At 44.2% G+C, this 19,589-nt stretch overlaps 1 protein-coding gene across 1 annotated transcript in view; it reads left to right on the top strand.

Moving 5' to 3' along the window:
* LOC126455744 (Down syndrome cell adhesion molecule-like protein Dscam2) overlaps nucleotides 1-19,589 on the top strand; it is a 192,788-nt gene that overhangs the window by 78,160 nt on the left and 95,039 nt on the right. Inside the window, exons 5-6 of the mRNA XM_050091512.1 lie at nucleotides 11,824-11,929; nucleotides 18,784-18,935. Of these exons, the coding sequence (XP_049947469.1) occupies nucleotides 11,824-11,929; nucleotides 18,784-18,935 (258 nt within the window). The remainder of the gene's footprint in view (nucleotides 1-11,823; nucleotides 11,930-18,783; nucleotides 18,936-19,589) is intronic.

Below are 19,589 nucleotides of genomic sequence, written 5' to 3'. Positions count from 1 at the left end.
GTCTTTGAGTAGCCCGTTGGTACTCCTGTAAAGCAGATGACGTTAGCAACATGCCATACCGTTCAGCTCTGAGTAGATAGCGTAGGACAAGCATCGCCTTCATTCAGACGTTGCCTCCTCCAGTGCGCATCGTTCCTTTCGTCTTCCTGGACCTCTTCAGTTTTCCACAGGGAGTCAACAGAGTTACACACAAATCACGTCGACCCTTGATCCATTCAGTATACTGTAGCATTTAAGAAAAAGATAAAGAAAGTCATTTCAGTGAAGTGCGTTCTTTTCGTATCTATCTTTCACTTGTGTATTGCAGAGTTGAAACAGCCATTGTGCTGTATAATTTTAGCGTTGTTTCCTTTCTGGTCTTACTCTTTAGAAACTTTTACATTTATCCTCACATCCGAATTTATGGGTCTTTATCGTACTGTGAACATAACTTCAGCAACGGTTTAACTTTTATTCTGTACCGTTCAAGGCTGTTACCAAGTAACAGAATCAAGCTCATGAATACCGAAAAGGATGGCTTCACGCGCTCTACTGCTATCACTAAATAAGTTCAACCCGGAAGTTGGATCCTGAGAGCGGCTCTGCGCATTGTTGTCAGTGCTGATGGCCAATGCATCCGCCGGCAGAAAGGACTTCCCCCAGCCAGAGCAGCCAACCTAGCGGCGCGTCACGCTTACAGTCCGCTTAGGCCAGTTCAGCTGCTGGGAGGACTGAAGTGGCACCAATTCTGCGAAAAATGGCAGGGATTGTATCCTTGCACATCGAGAGAGGTTGCTGTGGCTTGAAATTTAATGTAACGGCTCGGAACCACTACAGAATTTCGCCATCTTATCCATAATTAACAATAATTAATCTATGCCCCGAAACCGCAAAATTTCTCCATCTTGTCCGTAATTAATAATAATTAATCTATGGCTGTGAAAATTTCTCCGGCCCCGCCAATTTTTATTCGGGTTGGCCACCAGTGGTCTCAGATTGCTGGGAAAATTGATTCAGTATAATGTATTCATTCATTTTTTCGTTGACCATCGAATTAATAACTCAGTCAATCCCTGATTAGTGTCATTTGATTCGTAATTGTACAAGCAATCCGGATCTGCGATCGGAAATGTAATTTAATTAGCGATGCAGTTTAATCAGCAGCTCTTCCTGCTGTGACTTCTCTACGGCTCGTATACGTCAGAGAAAAGCCCCTGAGTTACTTTGTGTACAGAAAGCACACAGAAACACGCTTTGACACTCGCGCAAGGAAACTACGAATATCACAAACAGCAGTTCTTTCTGCAAATGGTTTCGTGTACTTAATGTGTGCACTGTAAGAATCGATAATTTTTTGCACTGGTATTCCTGCTTTTCCGAAATAGATAACCACTTTCCGAACAGCTAGTGGGATACTTCGATTCACAGTTACTTTACATTCCCGCGAACTGTGAAAGAAACCAATAACACCGATGGCATATTACTTCCAGCATATTACTCTCAGTTATTTCCTGCGAATACGAATAATGTTACTCACTGTACCTGCGTGCCTCATGCGAATCAGCCACTGACCACGTGGCAGGTAGATCATCTGGCAGTGCCGAGTGTGAAGACATTAAATCCCGATCACGCTACTTAGGCCCACTGCGCGCGCAAAGAAACGGAGCACTGCTAACATCGGAAGTTAACCTGGTCTCACCTACACCACTTCTATTACAGTAATAGGTTTTGTGTCTTTATCGTCCGCCACTGGTAACTGAGTGCTGCCGGTACGGTAGCTCAGCGTGTTTGGTCAGAGAGCCGGTAGGTTTCTGTAATAAAAAAAAAGTGAATAAAGGAATCAACGATCAACTTGAACGGATGTCATGTGATGACCGCCCAGATCATACGTAACGAACAATATCGAGCAAAATGAAAAAGTGGTCAGCGCGACAGAACGTCAATCCTAAGGGCCCGGGTTCGATTCCCGGCTGCGTCGCAGATTTTCTCTGCTCAGGGACTGGTTGTTGTGTTGTCCTAATCATCATCATTTCATTCCCATCGACGCGCAAGTCGCCGAAGTGGCGTCAAATCGAAAGACTTGCACCGGCGAACGGTCTACACGATGGGAGGCCCTAGTCACACTACGTTTACATTTTAGTCTTTATCTTGCTATTTTTCACTGTTTTCGTCGTACGAGGTTGCACAATGGCCTATTTTTGCTAGAAGTCTCACAAAAAAAAAAAAAAAAAACGAAATATTTGAAAGCAAAAAGGTATTTGCGTTTTGTAATACTTGGACAAAAAAACGTTTAGACCAGGCTGGTCCAGACTGTGCCCCTGGGGCGCTAGCGCCCGCGATCGCCCGCGGCCAGCGCCCCGGGCGAATTCGTATCTTGCTGCGGTGGCCGAGCCGCGCCGCTTAGCTGGCCGTGCGGACCGCCCGAACGCCAGCCGATGGATATACACTCCTGGAAATTGAAATAAGAACACCGTGAATTCATTGTCCCAGGAAGGGGAAACTTTATTGACACATTCCTGGGGTCAGATACATCACATGATCACACTGACAGAACCACAGGCACATAGACACAGGCAACAGAGCATGCACAATGTCGGCACTAGTACAGTGTATATCCACCTTTCGCAGCAATGCAGGCTGCTATTCTCCCATGGAGACGATCGTAGAGATGCTGGATGTAGTCCTGTGGAACGGCTTGCCATGCCATTTCCACCTGGCGCCTCAGTTGGACCAGCGTTCGTGCTGGACGTGCAGACCGCGTGAGACGACGCTTCATCCAGTCCCTAACATGCTCAATGGGGGACAGATCCGGAGATCTTGCTGGCCAGGGTAGTTGACTTACACCTTCTAGAGCACGTTGGGTGGCACGGGATACATGCGGACGTGCATTGTCCTGTTGGAACAGCAAATTCCCTTGCCGGTCTAGGAATGGTAGAACGATGGGTTCGATGACGGTTTGGATGTACCGTCCACTATTCAGTGTCCCCTCGACGATCACCAGTGGTGTACGGCCAGTGTAGGAGATCGCTCCCCACACCATGATGCCGGGTGTTGGCCCTGTGTGCCTCGGTCGTATGCAGTCCTGATTGTGGCGCTCACCTGCACGGCGCCAAACACGCATACGACCATCATTGGCACCAAGGCAGAAGCGACTCTCATCGCTGAAGACGACACGTCTCCATTCGTCCCTCCATTCACGCCTGTCGCGACACCACTGGAGGCGGGCTGCACGATGTTGGGGCGTGAGCGGAAGACGGCCTAACGGTGTGCGGGGCCGTAGCCCAGCTTCATGGAGACGGTTGCGAATGGTCCTCGCCGATACCCCAGGAGCAACAGTGTCCCTAATTTGCTGGGAAGTGGCGGTGCGGTCCCCTACGGCACTGCGTAGGATCCTACGGTCTTGGCGTGCATCCGTGCGTCGCTGCGGTCCGGTCCCAGGTCGACGGGCACGTGCACCTTCCGCCGACCACTGGCGACAACATCGATGTACTGTGGAGACCTCACGCCCCACGTGTTGAGCAATTCGGCGGTACGCCCACCCGGCCTCCCGCATGCCCACTATACGCCCTCGCTCAAAGTCCGTCAACTGCACATACGGTTCACGTCCACGCTGTCGCGGCATGCTACCAGTGTTAAAGACTGCGATGGAGCTCCGTATGCCACGGCAAACTGGCTGACACTGACGGCGGCGGTGCACAAATGCTGCGCAGCTAGCGCCATTCGACGGCCAACACCGCGGTTCCTGGTGTGTCCGCTGTGCCGTGCGTGTGATCATTGCTTGTACAGCCCTCTCGCAGTGTCCGGAGCAAGTATGGTGGGTCTGACACACCGGTGTCAATGTGTTCTTTTTTCCATTTCCAGGAGTGTATTTGTTCGTCCGTTTTCCCTTCGGGCAGAGGACGTCCCACAAGTGCTTCAACTAGAGCTGATTGACCTACAGTACCATATCCGCCTGAAGGACCGCTTTCTTATGTGTAAAACTTTGGATGACTTTTGCAGCTGTCTTGCACAAGCACGCCGTCAAAGTTCTCTCAATGTTTGGTTCCACGTATATTTGTGAGCGCTTTTTCTCTCTTTTAAAGCTTGCTAAAACTAAGAACCGTTCATTCCTTGGCGATAAAAATTTGACCAATTCTTTGAGGTTAGCAGTCTCACGGATTATTGTTCCAAGTCTAGAAAAAATCGTTTCCTCGAAAAAGAAAAACGTGTAAAATGTTAATTGTCTTCTTTAACAATGTTGACTGTAAGAATTAAAGAGCTTTATAACCTTAATTCTATTTTAATAAGTTTTCCAAATTTGTCAGTTAAAATTATTACGAACAAAACATCAAACTACGGATCCGAATTCTAAACTCCGTAAAGGGATACAAAAAAATGTTGCACGAAGTATAACAAAATATACTTACTTGTAACTACTAACAGTAAGAATGAGACTTTATATCCCTTACATAAAATTAATTCTAAAATAGAATATTTTGTTTACGTTAGATTTGACCGCGGGACAGTCCAGAGCAGTGCTGTGCGGTCTCACTCGCTCTGGTGCTCTCTCTCTCTCTCTCTCTCTCTCTCTCTCTCTCTCTCTCTCCCTCCCTCTCTCGCTCCTATGGCGACACTAGCGACACACGGTCGCGGACGGGACGCTGAACTACAATGCCTATCAAAAATTGCTTCAACAAAGTGAAACAGTCAATTGTATTTAAATGTGAATATAATTCTCGACGTTATTTGAAGCTCACTAAGAAAATAAGACACGAGCGTAAAGTTAAATGGCTCTGAGCACTATGGGACTCAACTGCTGAGGTCATTAGTCCCCTAGAACTTAGAACTAGTTAAACCTAACTAACCTAAGGACATCACAAACATCCATGCCCGAGGCAGGATTCGAACCTGCGACCGTAGCGGTCTTGCGGTTCCAGACTGCAGCGCCTTTAACCGCACGGCCACTTCGGCCGGCCGTAAAGTTAAATTTCGCGCTATTTGCTGTCTTCTGCATATTGTTTCATGTGTTTGAAGGAAGGCGTGAACAAAGTAATGCCTCCGAATTTTTATTATGGTCTCAGTGTCGGTTAAGGTATTACACGGCATCCATATTACTCGGTCGACTTTCCCACTTCACTGACAGTTTCTCGCTGGAGGGTTCCGCATTGTAGCGTGTGACTTGGCGGTGTGTAAGTTGACTATGTCGGTTCGTGTGAAACAGCGAGCTGTAATCGAGTTTCTGATGGAACACCCTCTCCTTGAGCATTACTGTGCCAGACCACACGCGAGCGCTGCGACATCCGACTCCTTTGATTTACTTCATCAAACATCTTCCGTACCGACCCGACTTGGCGTATCCCATTTTTATCTGTTTCCGAAACTTACGGAACCTTCGACGACTTCGATTTGGTAGTGATAAAGCGGCGCAAGCAGAGGTGAGGTTGTAACTCTGTCAACAAAGTCAAACGTTCTACAGCGACGGTATCATCAAACTGGTCTCTCGTTTGGAGAAATGTGGTTGTAATGATAATTAAATCAAAACCCTGTCGAAAGGCGTTGATGTACATCAACGGGGACAGTTTGAAAATGTGTGCCCCGACCGGGCCTCGAACACATCCACTGCTTACATGGCAAACGCTCTATCCATCTGAGCCGCCGAGGGCACAGACAATACTGCGACTGCAGGCAGTCATCCCTTACACGCTCCCCGTGCGACCCACATTCCCAATTTAATTTCCACACACTACATTCATAGTGCCCCTGCCCATTACACTCATTACAAGCGGCAGACAATCTTAACAAGTCCAGCCGGCCGCGGTGGCCGTGCGGTTCTAGGCGCTTCAGTCCGGAACCGTGTGACTGCTACGGTCGCAGGTTCGAATCCCGCCTCAGGCATGAATGTGTGTGATGTGCTTAGGTTAGTTAGGTTTAAGTAGTTCTAAGTTCTAGGGGACTGATGACCTAAGATATTAAGTCCCATAGTGCTCAGAGCCATTTTTTTTTTTATTTTTTTTACCGAGTCCCGTAAGAGTTCGGGCAATGCGTGTGCATCCAGCACAGAAGAAGAAAGTCAATGGCCGGTTAGCCTTAACTATATGAAGATGGTATCTGTTCTTTGGGACATGTCCGAAAGAACAGATACCATCTTCATATAAATGTGGTTGTGGTTTACGGTGACTATGTTCAGAAATAAATATGTAGACATAAAGAATAAAGACGTAGAATGCTAAAAAAGTTTGTTTTATTTGAATATTTTAAGAGTGTTCTCATAAAGAATTCGAAGGTGTCATTTTCGGCAGCCTATCGTAAGTATATATTTCCTCGAGCGATTAAATGTAGATGTTTTGAAACGTTTGGACGACAATTCTTATTCTTTCAGTTGCCAAGAGCGTGAAGAATTTACTATATCACCTCTGTCAAGAACATTCGCCATGAATTTTGCTTGTGTCATTAACAAACGCTATTAACATTGCTTGTTCCTGGATTCTGTTACTATATTTCGGCATTTTAGTGAAACGCATGTTGTCTGAGGACGTCACTCTCACAGTTCCGGTGACAAACCGCACAACAGACAGCTCTCCTAACACATCCAGTTTTGGCGCTGACGAGTGCTCGTGATAGGCATGACTCAGTGCAGGAACAAATAGCCAGGAGTGTTGCTGTAGACTCACATTGCACTTAGCCACGGGCAGTCAACTAAGCAAGGAAGTCGCTCGTGTGAAAGGGACCCTACCGGCTTACGGAGCGCGAGGTGAAATGGCGCGATGCATCGCCCGGCAGACTTGCTCGGAAACGTCCGCTGTCTCACCCTCCTTAAATCGCAGCACCGCTGCACGTATACTATCGTGCTAAACATGGTCGCCAGTGTCGCTCTAAACCGCGAGACAGGGTTCAGATACTCACTTCTTCCATACCACTAATCACTGGCGTGAAGCAATCCATCTACCTTTGAAAAGCTCTCAGACCCAACCACTGGACTGGTAAACTGGCACAATAAAAACTCACAACACCGTTTCCACTGGTTTGTTATATCTCCTCTACAAGCAAAATAGGAGAAGAGTGTAGAGTAAAAAAGGGAGGACACACACAAAAACAGCATAGGTTTCCAGAGGAACATATGGAATTTATTGTCTTCCATAAGTTCTCACCAGATCCGCCTTGTTGCCTTCAGACGCTACCTGATATCCCACGTTCTAAGACATCAGCCGATCTGGCACGGGTTCGCTCCCCTTTTCACAACCGAGACTCCCTCACTGCCCACTTCATAAACACTCGAGTTCCGCCCCACAGTGCCCACGACTCCTGTCCCACCCGGTCGAGAATTGCCAGCAGATTTCCAGCAAATCACCCTTCAGAGCAGAATGTATGTATCTCAATTGGCCATTTTTTGGCAACGCACATAGTACTTGCTGTAAGGCGTTGCTTTCTGCCACCCCTCGGAGAAGTTTCTTTTCCAAAGGGCATTACCAAATACAAGCCATCTTGCAGGGTCCGTCTAGACTACCACAATTTATCAGGATTAAGCCACAGAACAGACAGTTTAAAGAAAGGAAAGTAAAGGCGGCTCCTTTGATTTTTATGAAGTCGAGCGTTGCGCTCAACGACATAATGAACCGAGTAAACGCGAAACGATAGCTCCTTACTACTACGGCTCGAAATGGGCACACTTACGAAACGGAAGAAGTTAACCGAATAAACGAAAACTTCTGTGAAATGAAGCGCTAGTAAAACAAGCTGCTGTAAATCTTTAGTTAAAAACTTGTCACATAAGGTTTCCAATTCATTACTATTCGTATTGGAAAGCTGTGACTTATCTCTGCTTTTAGCTTCAGACGACAATGTAACTACTTTTCTCGTTAAATATCGGTTTTTTCCTTGCAGAAATTTTATTTTGCTTCTTAAGACTTCTTTTCTGGGACTTTGAGCTGATAAATCAACTTCACTTCCAACACAACCAACTGTTATGGGACGCTCTTGAAGAGTTTTAGTGTTTATATCAGTGCTGGATTTTTCATTCATGTTTTCAACCTGAAAGTACCACATGGGAATTATTTACTAGCACGTCCGGATGGACAGTCATTAATGACGATTGACAGCCGTCCGAAATTTATTTGAAATAAACTGGTGTTCACGGGTAGCAGAGGTGGTTAAGGCGACTCCTCGCGATAAACGAGAGACCCGTGTTCAGGTCCCAGCTCGGAACAAATTTTCGCACGTCACTAATGGGTAGCATATTTGTAGCTAACACAGCTGATGGCATTCGCAGTCAACGAATTTGTTTCGAATTGACACTGATATTACTTTAAATAAAGACAGTAGGCGGCATTGAAATTTAATTTGTACGAATGGTTTGAATTAAGCCCAGACCTCTAACATGTTATGTAATATCAAAAATATTTGTATGATAAATGATGACTAATATGTGTTGCAAAATAGTTTTTGTCAAGCTTTGTCCTAAATATGAGATGTGTTTCAGCTTTCCGTCATGTAAAGTGTTGCTGTGGAATGTCTCCTCCTTCATTCTCTTCCAGCAGTAAGCAGAAAATAAATTGCGTTCATTAATTTGAGAAACGTTGATTTACTTGCAGGAATTATTCACCACTGAACTGCAGGCTACATTCACCTGGAGCCACAGGTAGTGCGCTCAAATAAATTCCTCTGACTTCTATTTTCTTCATGCTGTTGTGAAATGTGGCTTTCCTTCAAATTTAAAAAAAAAAAAAAAAAAAAAAAAAAAAAAAAAAAAAAAAAAAAAAAAAGAAAATTCGATATGTTGGCTACATTTAGTACACAGCAACGTATCACTTAAAATGAACCAAATGTAAAGTAGCCAGTGACCACATTTTTCACCGCAAACCTTTCAAATTTTATGCACAGTAACTATGATCAATACCGAAAAAATAAATACTTCGTCATCGAGCTGTGATATGAAACTATAAGATACGAAAGGACTCAGTTTTGTTCGCCAATTAGTTTCCTCACAATGGGAACCGAGATATTACATACAGTAGTGAGAAACAGCGCAAATTATAAACAAGCCTATTTTAAATTTTTAAAGGAAAAAGAGAACTTCAACAGAAAAACTAACTCCAATATTTGATCTAATTTTGTTTCATTTACATGCAGTATTTTTACAGTGTAACGATATTTTATTGTTTCCACAAAGAAAATCGGAAAATTCGTTGTTCTCAAGTACTGGTATCAGCTGCTTTTCGAAAACTGCTCGTTTACTTTCCTATGTGGTCCTTTCTCTTGCTACTTTTCATTATATACTTCTAACTTTAACAGTACATGAAACAACCGTTACTTTTAGTTAAGTCCAGCAGCTAAAACACGCAACTGATAGTTAACAAAACGTATGCGTTCGCTTTTGGTGTCAGAAACAGTTGTTTACTCGGTTTCAGTATGGTAGACTTCGTGTATGCGCACTAAAATTTGGCGCATGGGCTGCAGCCGAGTTTCCATTCTGTATACTCTCTCGACTGTGGTTAAGCTAAGAGAGATCCGTCCCCTCCAGGCTGGAAAACAGTCTTCATCCTCCATAAACCAGGAAACAGATACTAGAGTCCACAATAGCGACCACCACTAGCTGACGGACATGACCAGGAACTGATACGTCTTCTGTTTCCTTTTCTATTATTCTGGACGACAGTGTTCAAGCCCGACTAATAGTACGATAGATTCCAAATGTCTCCACGTCTGCCTTCTTTCGTAATTTTATAACAATGCCTCTGTGGAAATCTCATGAAAAATGAAACGTTTCACTAGTTTACGGCAACAGCTCAGACAACAATCTAGACTCTCTGACAAAAAAGGAAAGCATCCAGAAGAGATTTTCGAATGTCAATGTACCTTCATTCACGCAAACACCATTGGCGGGTGTGTAAATGGTAGGAGTTACAATTCTCTGTGGCAGGCAGAATGGCCACCAGAGTACATTACTGTAGTTATTGCACTGTCTGTATTTTACGCTGTCTGTATAGTTCGGTCCAAATGTCCTTCAGCTTGTCGAGGACATTTGCATCCAACAACACAGACACTGCAATAGCTGTGTTTCATGCCAAATCAAGGCAAACTGACGAGCTAAACATTGTCTCTCCCTGTTGAGGGAATCCCATAATGTGCCATCACTATGGGCACGGGAGCATTCTCGGGTAGCCGAAGTGGTTAAGGCGATCGCTCACGATAAACAGGAAATCCGGGTTCGACTCCTGGTGCAGCACAAATTTCCATTTGTGTCCAGTAAAATGTATTCGCAATCTGTGGATACATTTTATAGTCTAGTAGTGTATATAGGGGGCGTGAACAGCGTCAGATTTTCCGTGATCACTGTGAAAGAAACGAAGATGCAGCGTACTCGTGTGAGACAGCATTATCAGTACCTGACTGTTTGAAAGGGGACTCATTGTTGGTCTCTATTTGGTTCGTCAGTCGAATCGATTAACAGAGCATTCGGATGTGACATAGGCCTGATGCAGATCAGACATAATCGTTGTCAATGTTGCAGTCAACCACATCTGACCACCAAAATGGAGGATCGTCGTGTTGTTTGCACAGGGGCAAATCCTAAATCCATTGACATCTGCGGCTGCCATCTGAAAAGACCTGACGGAGTTCCTGCAACATTCTGTCATCCTGCACCATTGCTCAGAGACTAGCAGCAGCCGGACTAGCGAATTACCGTCCCATGCGTACGTTTCCGTTAACAGCTCAACAGAAACGGCCGCGTTTGCAGTGGTGGCGTGGCACGGAAGCGTGGACACCTGATGAAGGGCGTTGCATCGTGTTCCGCGGCTGTGCACTACTGCGGATGATCTGGCGGCGTCCTGGGGGGGGGGGGGGGGGGAGGGGGTGAGAGATCCCATTGTTCCAACGTTTTAGTAAGGGACAGCTGTGTGTCACGGTGTGGGGAGCAGTGAGCTGTGACTTACGGTGACAACTGCTGGGAACTTTGTTCACACAATGGTGCGTCACCAGAATGCTGCGTCCTCGTGTGTTACCTCTCATGCGACAGTATTGTGGTTCCATTCTCCAACAGGACCGTGCTCGTCCAGACATGGCGCGCTCCTCTGTGTACTGTCTGTGTGACTCTGAGGTAGTCCTGTGGCCAGGAAGGTCCCCGGACCGGTCCCCGATGGGTCACGTGGGGGACCAGCTCGGACGTCAACTCCGCCTCGGTGCCAGCACCCAGGATGTCTAGAACCAGTTCCAACAAGTGTTCGCCAGAAAGCCTCAAAAAGAGGATACAACGGCTTTGTGACACTCTTCCCAATCGAATCAGAGCATCCATACAGTCCAGAGAGGAGTCCAGCGTCACACTGACGACTACATCCACACTGCTAAGTTCTTTCTAAATTTGACTCGACATTGTTGTTACTGAAATAAAGTGGAATTCTCCAAAAACCAGTTAGATTTCATTTAGTTTCCTCCTGAAATTCTAGGTGTTTCACTTCTTTTTGTCAGGCAGTGTACATAAAATTTATTACCTGTCCCTTTATTTTATTACTGTTTGAAAGTTTTATTCTTGAAATTTAAATTTCCAGTTTCTGCCTTTGTTTTAGTTTCTGATATTTTCACATTGCACTTAGTGAGAATTTTTGAAGTTTGTATGCAGATCTTTACAGATCAGCTTCTCTTTCAGACATTAGTCTGGTCGTCTGGACAGGGGAAAACTAATTGTCCTTCACATTGTCTTTGTCGGTGGCAACTAAAGTAAGCTTTCGACTTAGCACATAAGCTTCTTGCCTTCCTATTTATGCAAAAGTAAATGATGTAATGGAAAATATTAGTGAGTTACGATAGAAATTTAGTAGTACTAAGATCTTTTTTGGTGCCTGTGAACTTTTGACGCTGTGCTTGTTGCAGACGCTGCGCATAGAGCAGGTGGAGCGGTCGGACCTGGGCATGTACCAGTGCATCGTGTCCAACAACGACGAGACGGCCCAGGGCACCGCCGAAATCAGTCTGGGCGGTGAGTGACATGTCCTAGTCGAGGGTGGCACAACGAGGGTCTGAGCTGCGCGCCATTCTGGCTGTCACGCACGATTCGATAAGTCGATAATCTTGACAGGTCGGTGGCGCTGAGGAGTTAGTAACACGGAGCGGTCCACGAAACAACACGTCCATATTGTTAAACATTACTATCAAAATAGTTCAAGTTTGGTTCCTACGAACCGTAAAGTGCGTCCACTTTCCGGTAGACATAATGCTCCAAATTACTTAGTTATGAAAATAATGAAAAAACAGAAGTTAAACTCCAAACAGCCAAGATCGCTATTGTGTGTGCAGTATTTATTTTGGATGACCGAGTTCAGATCTGTAATTCATGGATCAACATATTCAAGCACACCGCAATCAGATGTAAAGGGTCGTAATACAATTTTACACAAACGAAGAATATAGCATCGAATATAACATACATTTTACTGAATCTTCATCAAATGCATATTGTACCATGTCATATCATAGAACGATACTTCATGAACAAGAAGACGGTAGCATATCAGCAATTCAAGCATAAAATAACCATTACACAAAACAATGTACATACTGTATTGAATGTACAAGCTCATGTTCGTACATTAGCAGAAAGAAGACTGAGATTCCCAAGTTAACATCATACATGTTACAACCAGCCAACAGGTTGCACTGTAGTAGCAGTTACAAACAAAAATATGTCGTCTCATATAAAGCATAAAGACAAGCCAACGATCCAAGGATGTTACAGTGCAGACTTACAATAAATAATCCAAATCAGAGTACATTACACTTACTTCGTTGTAATAATTTTAAATTAATTTATATAAAATTTAAAACCACTTTAAAAATGTAACAGGAAGCACTTTACCTTCAGTATATTAATACGCAAGCAATGAAGCCAGTCATATGGCATACGCGTATCATAAAAATAAATACAATATGCAGGCAGCACAGTTGTTCGGTACCTCGCTGTAGTTAAGTAAACATGAGGGAACTGCAAACAGAACATCAGGTGTTCCACCTGTAACTACCACCAACACGTCATTACCAGTACAGTAGCCATACAACGAAATCACAATATTTACGCTATCATCATGTAGCTCGACCTTTACGTTTTAACATAGTGTTCGAGGTCTTGGTGTGAAAAACACGTACGACTAGGCCACAGGAATAAATAGAGTAATCCTGAAACTCGCTATGAAATACAATAAAAATAGACATGCTATATAATATACCCAATCATTCTAACCATAAAATTCCTGAACAAGCCGTTGAAGTCACAAAAGCTATACAAACAGGGCCATGTACACTATTACACGCTATCGTACACAGTTTATACTACAATGAAGCGTCAAAGAAACTGGTATATGCACGCGTATTCCAATACAGATGTATGTACACAGGCAGAATACGGCGCTGCTGTCGGCAACGCCTGTGTAAGACAAGAAGTATCTGCCGCAGTTGTTAGATCGGTTACAGCTGCTACAATGGCAGGTTATCAAGATTTAAGTGAGTTTGAACGTAGTGTTATAGTTGGCGCACGAGCAATGGGACGCAGCATCTCCGAGGTAGCCATGAAGTGGAGATTTTCCCGTACAACCAATTCACGAGTGTACCGTGAATATCAGCAATCTGGTAAAACATCAAATCTCCGATGTCGCTGTGGCCGGAAAAAGATTCTGCAAGATCGGAAGCAACGATGACTGAACAGAATCGTTCAACATGACAGAGTAGCAACCCTTCTACAAATTGCTGCAGATTTCAATGCTGGGTCATCAACAAGTGCCAGCGTGTGAACCGTTAAAAGAAACATCATCGATATGGGCTTTCGGAGCCCAAGGCACACTCGTGTTCCCTTAATGACTGCACGACACAAAGCTTTACGCCTCACCTGGGCCCTTCAACACCGACGTTGAACTTTTGATGACTGGAAACATGTTGCCTGCTCGGACGGGTCTCGTTTCAAATTGTATCGAGCGGATGGACGTGTACGGGTATGGAGACAACCTCATGAATCCATGGACCCTGCATATCAGCAACGGACTGTGCAAGCTGGTGGAGGCTTTGTAATGCTGTGGCGCTTGTGCAGTTTGAGTGGTATGGGATCCATGATACATCTACATACCACTCTGACAGGTAACAGGTAACTTAAGCATCCTGTCTGATCATTTGCTTCCATTCATGTCCATTGTGAATTCCATGGACTTGTGAAACTCCAGCAGTAAAATACACACGTACAATTCACTTCTTTGCAGAAGCACGTGAACAAAAACAAAGACTAAAATAATTTACAGTTTATCGCACAAGTGCTGCTGCTGCTCTGCTACGCGTCCTCTCGGCTCGGCGGCTACCGCTGTATCAGCCTACTATATTTATGTTGCGTGTACCGCGAGCATAGTGGATGACTTGTTCAATATGTGTGCACCAAATATGCCTCACATAAAGGTGTATTGGCTTGCTGTATATATATGTGTATCTGTGTACATGTTGAACAAGTCATACAACATGAAAATGCTAGATTACTTGTTCAACATGTGCACAGAATGCCGGCCCTAGCACCGGGTACTGAAACTACTCGTGTTAATATCGCTCTTGCGTTTTTCAACTGCAAGTAATCATTTCGTGTCTATAGCACTGGTCAGAAATGCTCATCCCTTTAAATATCGCGGTACATTCACAGTTTACTCTCGGTCGGCGTAAACCCATTGTCCGCATTAGTTGAAAAAATGGTTCAAATGGCTTTGAGCACTATGGGACTCAACTTCTGAGGTGATTAGTCCCCTAGAACTTAGAACCAGTTAAACCTAACTAACCTAAGGACATCACACACATCCATGCCCGAGACAGGATTCGAACCTGCGACCGTAGCGGTTCTAGACTGCAGCGCCTAGAACCGCACGGCCACTTCGGCCGGCCGCATTAGTTCAATTCACGCTGAAGTTCTCCACATCTCGGCAGGATAGCGCCACACATAATAAATCCATGACCCGGCACACTATGCTACGGCCACACAAGTGCACCGACACCAGCTCCCCATTATCGATAGTTCATCTCGACACACGATCAACTTTTATCACGAAGATTACATACTAATACATCGATTATACGTAGAGGAGATTTCGGTATTATGGAGTAGTCGAGTCATATGGAATACTGGCGTTTCCGCTCTGTTAGATATGGCTGCGTCGTTAGAATACAGTACAATACTTGTGATGCATTCCATAATGCTCTGTACTTGTAGTTGACCAATTGCAAACATTGCTTTGTTCACTATTCAAGGAAGTTTTTGTTTGCGTTTTGTGAAATTGCTGCATGTAATTTTTCATGAATTTGTTTTAATTATTAAATGTGTATTTTAGACATAGTATAATAGATTATGAAAACAGTCCCAACATGCACTGCTTTAAAATATCACAGTTCACAATTTATCAACCTACAATGATACCTTATGGACTGCTATACACTCTTCAATCTTTGTCTTACTTAAAGGATGATAAGTCAATACAAGGAAATTCTCAAAAAAGTCGAAAAAATGTCTTTGTAAATTAGGTCTCTGAGAGTATTCAGTGAAACCATTTGCAAAATATTAAAAGCAAAGCCGGTAGCTGAATGTGTAGCATGTACGTCTTGTATTTGGATGACTTAGTTTCGATTCTCTCTGTCAGACTTTTTTTTCATCTATTTAGCAATGATAAATTTATTATGAACTGGAATTGTTAAAAAAACAAATATTGAGTCATATTTTAATAGAAATTTTATCTTTTTAATTTTAATTACTAATTACATGAAAGCACGAATACTTAAAATAAATAAAAATTGGCTACAGAGATGCGAAACATCCAATAGAAAATAAAATATTTCTCTATCGACTGAACAATATTGTCGATAAACATAAATTTTTGACACAAGAGTAAGGCCTTTCGTATATCTGTTTGAAACTGCTGTTTGTTTTCTCACTATTTGTGATTAAAAGCGAAAATATGTTATTTTTACTAAAATCACTGTTTAATAACTATTAATTATGATTTCACCAGGCGAACTATAAGATTGCACGCTAATTGAAGCAGCTGATAAAGAGACGAAGTGCAACATTGGAATAGGAATTTATGGTCTTGGAAGTGAAAGCTTTGCATTGTCAACAAGAAGAAGAACTATGAATGCACACACGGTCTGAGTCAGGAAAGATAGTATACTGTTTATTCAGCAATGTTGTACAATGCAGAAGGTCTTCAAAATGGCGACCACCACATTTAATACAGGCATAATATCTTCATAGAACATTCGGATGCACTCTAACAAGTGCACAAGGCATTGCACGAACATCATCAGGCGCTGCAAGTATTGTGGACTGAACTGGTAGTAGGTGTAGTGCTTAACATGTGTCGTCAGATGTGGATGGAGTAGATGGATCATTTTCTGTTCGAGTACATAACATACTCAGTGCCACATATCCCAGGTGGTGGATCGGAGAGGAGGTCCAAATGCATGGCCAGTACAGTCCCTTCATTTGACGCTTTCTTTTTCCTGTCTCAGTGTGAGCTCATGTTAAACATCCCGTGTACGTGACAGCAGAAGCATTTGTTGGCTGGACACAAGCAGCAACTGACGAGGTTCGCCCCATATCTGTTGTACGGTACTTGGTGGAATGCAGCAGAATTTTCAACAAAGGTGTCATGCCATGGTGGTCGTCATCTTCAACACCTTCTGCAATGTACAACATTGTTGAGTGAACAGCATAGTACCTTTGATGTAATGAAAGTAGCGTGTACACTGATTATCCTTGTTGCTGACGTTCCAAAGCCTTCACTGGCTCACGATTACTTGAAAGACCGTAAGTTCCTATTCCAAAGTTGTTGTATTTCGATTTCTCCATGGGCTCCTTCAGTCAGTGTGTAACTATTTTATCACTCTGTGAGAAGTTAAGTAACAGTTATTACATCGTTGAATTATGTAAATAAATAATATTGTTCAGTCTCTCTGTTTCACATTTTTGTACCAAATTTTTATTTTCTTTTATTACTCACTCTTTCGTGTAATAATTTGTTTAAGTTAGAAAGATTAAATTTCTATTAAAAAGTTGCGATTTATTATTTAAACACTGGAAAATCCAGGGTGGAATAAAGACTTAATACAAAAAGGATAATTGCTACTCACTATATAGCTGAGATGCTGAGTGACAGATAGGCAGAACAAAATATTGCCAGTAAGTAAGATTTCAGCCACAAAAGCCTTCATTTGAATTAGACAACATACACGAACTCGCTCCTGCAATCGCAACTCACACACACATGGACACAGTCTCTGGGCTGCCAAGGCCAGCTGGCCTCAGCAGCCAGAGACTGTGGTCATGTGTGTGTGCGCTGCGTTTGCAGGAGTGTGTGTAAGTGTGTGTGTGTGTGTGTGTGTGTGTGTGTGTGTGTGTGTGTGTGTGCGTGTGTGTGTGTACGACGAAGACGATTTTGGCCAAAAGCTTACTTGCTGACAGTCTTTCCATTGTGCGTAGCTGCGACTCAGCATCTCCACTGTACGATTTAATTGGAATGAAGTTTTTCGCGACGGGACTTATATATAAAACATTCTCGGTTTTCTTGCCGCGTCAATTCGGGATAAAATCTCAAGCTTTCGACGATATCCTCCATCTTCTTCGCAAGGAGCAACTGACTGTCTTCACTGCTGCTGTGATGGCCTTTTTATAGCCCGTGGACGGCTTTTGCTTGGTCGGCTTGTGATTGGTCGGGCGATTACGTACTGCTGTCGCAGATGGTGTCACTGTGTGCGCCAGTGGCGCCACCGGCTCCGTTGGAATGTAAACCTTGGAAGCAACGTCTCTGCTGCTTGTCTGCATCAAGCGCTCGTTTCCATGCACAGCTCAGATGGTATCCGCTATCGCGGTTAAAGTTCTTCTGGCTCATTCTTATTTCAACAGCCTCCTTAATAACAGAATCCCGGTACGTGGAGGCATGGGACAGAATTTTTGTTTCATCGAACAAAATTTTATGTTTGTTCGTGAGGCTGTGCTCCGCAATTGCCGATTTCTCCAGTTCTTTGTTTTTAATATGGCGTTGGCGTTTTTATCCAGAACTGACGCGGCAAGAACGCCGAGAATGTTTTACATATACGATTTAATATTTGTCATTTACCACTCCCACTGTATAATACTATATAGGGTGACTGAGCCGCCCCTAGCCAAGAGTTTTGTGGAACTTACAACGCCTTCAAATACCACGTGCAGAATTTTCATATTCATTTAGCTACTACATACTAACTGTGAGTCCTATAGAAAAGATCAACAGATCATTTTCGTAGGAAATATAATGTAGTTAAATTTTGTGCTGCGATACGTTTTCGCTAAAGGTCATAGCTTTCAAACTATTCAAAAAACAAGTGCAAAAATGACCTTCAAACGCGTTTTTCTTCGATGAATCGAAAACTGTGACCCCAGCGGAAACACAGCACAGTCCAAAATTCAGCTACATTAAAATTCCTACAAAAAGGTGCTGTTCATTTTTCCTGTAGGCCTTATAGTTTTGCGCATGTGGAATGAGAGAATATGAAAATCTCCTGCGTGGATATTGGACAGGTTGAGGATTGCATAAAACCTAAATTAAAAAATAAAAGTAGAAAGTAATTGCTACTAGAGCCAAAGACCTCCAAATAAAATAATCAGATGCTACAGACTCAGCTGCTGGCAATCCTTTGATTTTTTTAAAGAATTGTGTTGTACTGCTTTAGGAAATTGAACTGATGTCCAGGTAGTGACCTTCAAATGCTGTAAGCAGAAAGGAAAGTCGAGGAGGTTGAGTTGGCGAGGCGGTCACTCAGCTGAGCGCCTAAACTGTGTTGCAGACGCGGCGCCCGTCCTGTTGTCGACGTTCCGCAGCGCCGTGGTGCGGCCCGGCGACGCGTGGTCGGCGCAGTGCGAGGCGTCGGGCTCCCCACTGCCCTCCGTGTCGTGGCTGCTCGACGGCCACCCACTCACCTCAGAGGGCCACGTGCAGGTGCGTGTGCGTGCGCGTGCCGAACACAGCGGCGCTGCGGCAGCTTATGCTGAGGTTGGATGCGGAGGTGTGCAGGGGGGCGCGACCCAGCACACAAGAGGCCCCCCTGTCATCTAATGGGGTGCCAGGGTAGCGGCGCCGATTGGTGTGGCCTGGCGCCTACCGGAAAGCCAGAATGTACGAGACATTCTTTGCCCACTTCCGGCGCGTCGGTTGGCTAGAATCGAGGCGCACACCTCCACGACTATTAGAGAGGGTGAGAGTTCCATATCCGACTTCAAAAAGCAGCCCTCTGTTCGCAAAATATCCTAATGCCACGAGGATTCGGCGCGAACATCACCAGCATAGGAAGAACTTAGGTCAGATGGAGGATGCGAGAAGCTAGACAACTGTTGGCAAAGGCGACCTTTGTCTCATGTCTAGAGCCCTTAATCTGTGACTTCGAACACCCGCACGAATTGTTTGCGGAAGATGTCTGTATCTGTGTGCCGCCATGTGTCGATCATCTGTAGTGAAGATAATTCCCAAGCACTTCATCTTGTCTGTCGGCTCTAATGGTGCCACACTTCTCGCCGGGAGTCCTCTCCAGATGTTCATCGTTCTCGACTTTGCCATGTTCATACGACTTTCCGTAGCCAAACCATAAAAATTTAT

This window comes from Schistocerca serialis, chromosome 2 (assembly GCF_023864345.2).
Source record: "Schistocerca serialis cubense isolate TAMUIC-IGC-003099 chromosome 2, iqSchSeri2.2, whole genome shotgun sequence".
Taxonomy (NCBI): Eukaryota; Metazoa; Arthropoda; class Insecta; order Orthoptera; family Acrididae; genus Schistocerca; species Schistocerca serialis.
This window is presented reverse-complemented; position numbering and strand designations above follow the sequence as displayed.